The following is a 6,527-nucleotide window of genomic DNA, read 5'->3' as shown; positions in this document are numbered from 1 at the left end:
ACTTTAAGACAAAGATTTGAAACATAAAACATTGTCTTGAGAGTATAAGACAGCCATTCTGCTCAGGCCCTTAGACTAACGCAACATGTAATCCTGAAAACGCATTCGCTAAGCCCGCTCCAACGACCGGCTTCTGCTTTCGGCGCAAACGCTGTCCGAGTCGCCCGACAAATAAAGGTTCAAGACACGAGCTCGCGAGCTCGCGGATTATATCACAGCGAACGTAAGGAGCTCAGCGTTATTCGATCGTATTCCCAGTATTGCGGAGGCACGCTATTGTTTATAGCTGGCGACGCGTTAATCAGCGAGCGGGCTGAAAACAGTGGGCGACGCGCCCGATATACGCGCGCGATGCACCAAAATAATCAGTCGCTCGGCCGACGGAAGCTCGGCCGAAGGAGAGGAGAGAGACGGGCGCGGCGGGAGAAAGAGAGATGAAAGATAGCAGGCATCTACGTACCTATAAACACGCGCGGCGCGCACAAACACGCACGCATACGCGGCGAAGGGAGTAGAGAGAGAGAGAGAGAGAGAAGGATCGAACGAACAGCCAGCAGCAGCAGCAGACACGGCCGTCGGTCGCGTAACCGCGGTACAACGACCCCCGTCGAGGCTCTCCTCCGCTCGTCGTGCTCTCGTCGGCTTCGCGCCAATTACGATGCTCTCCTCGGGGCGGGAAACGCGATCATCGCGGAGCGGGCGAAATCGAGTTACGAATCGAGAGCGAGTCGCAAGTGCGAGGAGGAACACGGGCGCCGGGCCGAGCGGCGAGAGGGGGGGGACAAGAGAAAAAGTCGCTCGCGTTCGCGGAATCGCGCGCGGCCTGCGACCGGTGTTTTTGTTTTGTTGTCGTAGCTGCCTCGCGCGCGCGAGAAAGACTCTTTGTTTACAAGTGCCGCTGCTCTCGCTCCCCCCCCCACCCGGAGCTGCTAGTATTATGCTCCTTTTTTCTCCTCTCCCGGCGTCAAAACGGAATTCGTTGCGCGTTCCGATATGGAGATAACCGCCGCGAATTCCGGGGTACCGCGAGATACATTATTCATCCGTGCGATCGACGATTCGGAATCGCGGATTCGTGCGTTCCCGATTCGCGAGAATCTATTAGACCTACGCCGTGCCCTCCGTTTCTCTCTCTCTCTCTCTCTCTGCTTGAATCTCTCCCCTTTTCTCCCTCTCTCGCCCTCCCGCCTCTCCCCGCCGCCCCCCGCGCGCCACTCTCCTCCCTATCGTCTCACTCACTCACCTGTCAGAGCTCTCGGAGCTGTCGTATCGATCCGCGCACCGCTTCTTGCCGCAGGGTCCGACGAGGGTGTCCTCGGCCATCCTAACCTGTCCCTTGAACGGGCCGCCCTGGTGCCTGGGTGCCACGGCGACGCCGCTGCCGGCGCCGTCAAGCGTCTTGGCGGACGCGGCCGCGTCCTCGCTCGGTCTCGCGCCCTCCTCCCGCGACGGCGCGACGGCGATGCTCGCTCCTCTCCGCCTGCCGTCCCCGCGGTCGTTCACTTCCGGTGCACTGTCCGCGCTCGGCGCCGAGCGTCGCGACGACGCGGAGTCGTCGGCCGGCCCGTCGGCGTCCTCGACGCCGACGCGCGTCGCCGCGCTGCCGTTATTATTATTATTACCACCGGTCATCATTTCCGCGACACCACCAGCACCACTTTTACTACTATTAATACTATTGCTGCCACCACTATCACCGTCGCAGTCACTGTCGGTGCCGCCGACGCTGCCGCTGCCACTACTACCACTGCCGTCGTCGTCGCGCTCGTCCGCCACCGCGACGCTTCGGACTATCTCGATTCTAACATCGCCGTGGTACGGACCGACACTGCCACTGCCATTGCCGTTGCCGTCGCCGTCGGCGCCGACGCCGACGCTAGCGCAGGGCGCTCCGAAACCGATGCCGTCGCCGCTCTCCTCCTCCTCCTCCTCGTTGCCGCCGCCGTCACCGCCGCCACCACCGCCGTCGTCGTCGTCGCCGTCGCTCGCGGCTGGCTCGGTCGTGCCGACGGGCGACGGCGAATCACCACTGCCGCGATCGCTCGTCGGACGATGGCGATGAGAAATGAAGTGGCGATAATAATGATGAGGCGCTGGATGACGGTGATAAGAATGACGAGGATAAGGCTGCTGCTGCTGCTGCTGCTGATGATGACGATGATGGACGCGGCGCTCGTTGTGAGGACGATGATGCTCGTCCGCCGTGCTCGTCGCCTCGCACGAAGACGCGCCACTGGCAGAGGCGTCCTCGTGTCCGCCGACGCGCCTCGCGGATGAGGAGGCGTCCTGAGCCGACGGGACGCACGGCCCCGGAGTGACGATCGGCGTGGCGGCGTCCGCGCGTTTGTGCCGCTCCCTCGTCACGCGAGAATCACCGTCCCCCGGTCCCGTCGCCACCGCCGCGATCGCGTCCTCCGCCGCGGACGGGCCGTCGTCTGCCATCTTGTAAACGAACGCGCGCGCTACAGTGATCGTGTGTCGTGTCGGTGTCGTGTCGCGTCCGGCAGTGGCCCCTATGGCACACACGAGCAGCACGGGCCGCGGCGGCTGCTCCTCGCGCTACGATCCGCCAGCGCACACAATTCTCGGCCTCGGTTCCGCTCGGCTCGCCTCGCGCCCGCGAGCCCCTCTCGAATTCCCACTCCGACCGACCTCGCCAGACTCCGCGACTGAACGCGCTACGCGCCACGGCGCAGCGTCGGCCGCGCCGGCCCGCTGCTGCGGCCCGAGCAAGCCCGAACAGGCCCGACGCCGCCCGACCGCCGACGAACGCGAGCGAGCGCCCGAGCGGAGCGAGTCGGTTCAGTCGTTCGTTGCCCACCGCGCCCTCGTACGATGCTCGTCAAGCTGCGCGACGCTCGCTCGGTTACAACAGCAGCCTAACCTACCGACTTGCAAGATCGATAATGTTGAATATGCGCGCGCGCCGTCCACCGAAGTATCTATGGTATGTATAAATATCCTTCTCCTTTTATTTTATTTGCCATTTCTTTCAGCAGTTGAGATCAATCATATCGATAGAATAACGGTTTCGATAATTACATTGTTTAATTAGAGAGATAAAATTTTGCTTCTTGTGACCTTCCGTTGCAATTTCAACGACGTTGAGACACGATTGCGCGATAATAACGCGAGATCTTGCGGTACGTTTACCAGTCTACTTTTCGAGTTTGAATGCACAGCTTGCTCGAGGGTAGAGACGATCGTAGAAAAATGAGGTGGCCTATGTTTCTCTTTCGCTCGCAGAAATTTGCTCTCTTAAGCCCGTGTCACACTAACGTATTGTGGATCGCGAGTCGAATTGAGATTGAGGGTCGCGGATCGCATTTCAGACGAGACAGCCTCGTATCCGATTGGTTGAATTGCGCTCCGCAATTTCAATCCGATCCGTGATCCACTGGCTTTACAGCCGGCCTTCACACACAAAATTCCGTAAGGACGTAAAACGTAAGCGTAAAGCCCGTATCAGACTACGGATTGGGATTGGGATTAGATTGAAATTTAACCAATCGCAGTAAAGTTTACTAATCTCAAGTTCAGTAACTTTTACTCTGATTGGTCAAATTTCAATCTAATCCCAATCCCAATCCGTAGTCTGATACGGGCTTAAGAAAATCAACAGATTGGATTTGCTACTGCTTGCGTTATTGCCTTACGTTCTCGACTGTGATTGGTCGATTTTCTTACGCTTACGTTTTACGTCCTTACGGAATTTTGTGTGTGATGGCCTTTACAGGGTCTCTACTCGAGAGTAAAGCCTCCGCTACAATGATTCTCGGTTCTGTCTACAATGGTCGTAGTCGTAGTCGCTCGATAAGAATTGACCAATCGCAGTCGATTATTCTTACGACTACGACCATTGTAGACAGAACCGAGAATCATTGTAGCGGAGGCTTTACTCTCGAGTAGAGACCCTGTAACCAGAGACTGGCTGTAAAGCCAGTGGGTCACGGATCGGATTGAAATTGCGAATCGCGGAGCGATCGACGTTGTCTTAAGTCGTAGACAACTTGTGAAAGGCTATTGTATACGACTTAAGTGTTTCTCTGCCTTGCCTTACGTCTACGACTTAAGACAGTCTTAAGCGCTTAAGGCCTTCACACATAAAATTCCGTAAGGACGTAAAACGTAAGCATAAGAAAATCGACCAATCACAGTCGAGAACGTAAGGCAATGACGCAAGCAGTAGCAAATCCAACCTGTTGATTTTCTTACGCTTACGTTTTACGTCCTTACGGAATTTTATGTGTGAAGGCCTTTACGGATTGTTTTCTGCCATCAGCTTAACGTATGTACAATCGGTGACATCTCCCGATGCCGCCGAGAAACACGTTCGTCGCGATATATTCGAATCGCTCCCTCGCAACACTAGACATTATATCAAAGGAATTGGCGCGCTTCATTCGCTACCTCGATCGTGCATGACGTCCCCTGCGGCATCCCAGAATTTATCTCCAACACTGTCGCTACGACCAGGGAGAGAAAAGAGGGGAGCACACACTCTTGCATAAGTGCATAAGCATGTGCATAACGAATTTGATTGGTCCATTTCCTTGTGCATTTGCTTGTAGACCAATCAGATTCGTTATGCATATGCTTATGCACTTATGCAAAAGTGTGTGGTCCCCGCTAAACTCTGGTTTCGGGAGACCGTTTCGCGCGCTCTTACGCCCATTTTTTACTTTTGGAACTACTTTACGCATTTTCTGACTCTGTCGATAAACCGTGCTTTCCAGCAAGCGACACAAGTCGACACAAGTGTCGTTCTGTCTTTATTATTCATTGAATGCGAAGAAAGACAGAACGACATTTGTGTCGACTTGTGTCGCTTGCTGGAAAGCACGGAAAATCTCCACTTGGTGCATGTCCCCAGTGAGAAATGATTCGTCGATCGATGTCGAAATGATGTCAAATCGACGTCAATTCGACGGTGTCGATGTCGATTCGACGTCGTTTCGACGTCGATCACATAAGTCGTGAACGACTTACGTTTCTCTCTGCCTTGCCCTACGTCTACGGATTGTTCTCTGCCATCAGCCTTACCAAGGCAGACTTAACGGATCGTTCTCTGCCATTAGCCTAATTCTGCTCAGTCGCGCTCTTTCCGCTCAAGAATACAATCGACACGGTTGTCGTGTGAGCTCGTACGTCGAATTCTCCGTAGAACAACGTTGAAAGGCTCCGAGTTGCGAAAAGTAAAAATGGCGGGAAAGTAGCCGCGGGAAGCGTCGAGAAATGGGTCGGGCGAGCATCGTATTACACGGATATACAGTTTATCGTTTACGGTTTTCTCATCAAATGCGCTTTGTGCGATCATAGTTACCACTTGTATGATATCATTTCCATATATTAACTCAATTAAGTCTTCGAGGTATTTTAGCGAACGTTGGAAATGCCTCTGTAACGTTTCACTCGCGTTTCACACGACAGTCAAATAGCTCTTATTTCTTTCGTAATATTTATTACGTTTTTATTTAAAAAAATTGCCGTATTTACCGACTATACACCCTCAGAAAGAATTTCCGTTACGGAGACAAAAAATATTCCTGACGCATTTATATTTCTCTCACAATTTAGCATAAAAATAAGACAATATCAAAGTAAAATTAATAATTCTTATTCTCCTCTGCCGAGTTCAAAAAGATTGACTTACTCTATTGAGACAAGAGTAACTTGTACAAATGTAAGTTAATATATTCCTGCGTTTAGAATAAATTTTCCCTCCATCTTACAACGCACGAAGTTGGCATCGCGATATTCGACAAAAGACGATACGTACTATCATTTTATTCTAGATTTGAGAAGTGTTCATTTAAGATTCAAATATCACTTCCTCTATAATAAATATGATTGGCGCCATATCGATCCTACTTTATGGTATGTACATTGAAGTGTAATTGAATCCGGAAATTTTTTCTGTGGGTGTACGCAAGATTTGGCGTGGCACTTAAGATCGACTTAAACTAAAAAGGGTCGACACGTAAAACTTAAAGAATGGGCACTTGATACTCCGCTAAAATAGAAACCAACCGCGTATCTTATTGAAAATACTTTATTTCAATAATACTGCAAAACAAACGACTCACGTAGCACCGTAACGAATCACGTACATCGTGGAATGTTAATCGAAAATGACCAGCGACAATTAAATCGTTTAAGTACAATGAGACGCCGCGTGCGATGTCGAAATGAAACGCGAAAGTTTAAATTAGGTGGAAAAAAAATAAAAAAAAGAATACGAAATCTCTCTTAAGGTACATACATTCGAAGAATCTTTTCTCTCAAATGAATCCCAATTGTTCGTCAATCTCCGAGTTTCTCTGTCTCGAAACTGCCGTGATTTATTTAATAATATAACAATTTGATCGAGTAAAGGTTCTATTAATCTGTTAATTAGCCTTTCGCGGATTATCTTTGTTTCTTGTAAGATTACAAAAATATTTTGCACGTAGCTATTGTAGTCGAAACGAATGGCTCTATTCAAATTTATAATACGTACAAGTAAAAACTTTGTGCTCCTTTTAAAT

At 51.2% G+C, this 6,527-nt stretch overlaps 1 protein-coding gene across 1 annotated transcript; it reads right to left on the bottom strand.

Annotated features, from left to right (window-relative positions):
• Positions 1-1,239: 1,239 nt before the first annotated feature.
• LOC105568928 (putative lysozyme-like protein) lies at positions 1,240-2,442 on the bottom strand. Its single transcript, XM_012025003.1, has 2 exons — positions 1,997-2,442; positions 1,240-1,876 (listed from the first exon to the last, which is right to left on the bottom strand). The coding sequence occupies exons 1-2, from the start codon at positions 2,440-2,442 to the stop codon at positions 1,240-1,242; spliced, it is 1,083 nt and encodes a 360-aa protein (XP_011880393.1).
• Between the last annotated feature and the right edge of the window lie 4,085 nt (positions 2,443-6,527).

This window comes from Vollenhovia emeryi, unplaced genomic scaffold (genome assembly GCF_000949405.1).
Source record: "Vollenhovia emeryi isolate VEMERY1.0 unplaced genomic scaffold, V.emery_V1.0 DF939127.1, whole genome shotgun sequence".
NCBI classification, from domain to species: Eukaryota; Metazoa; Arthropoda; class Insecta; order Hymenoptera; family Formicidae; genus Vollenhovia; species Vollenhovia emeryi.
This window is presented reverse-complemented; position numbering and strand designations above follow the sequence as displayed.

What these genes read in the sequence shown, in the direction of transcription:
- LOC105568928 (XM_012025003.1), bottom strand. Translation starts at nt 2,442, where the DNA reads ATGGCAGACGACGGCCCGTCCGCGGCGGAGGACGCGATCGCGGCGGTG. An exon ending in TCGCCCGTCGGCACGACCGA is followed by an intron (nt 1,877 to 1,996) that starts GCCAGCCGCGAG and finishes GCCCTGCGCTAG; the next exon opens with CGTCGGCGTCGGCGCCGACG.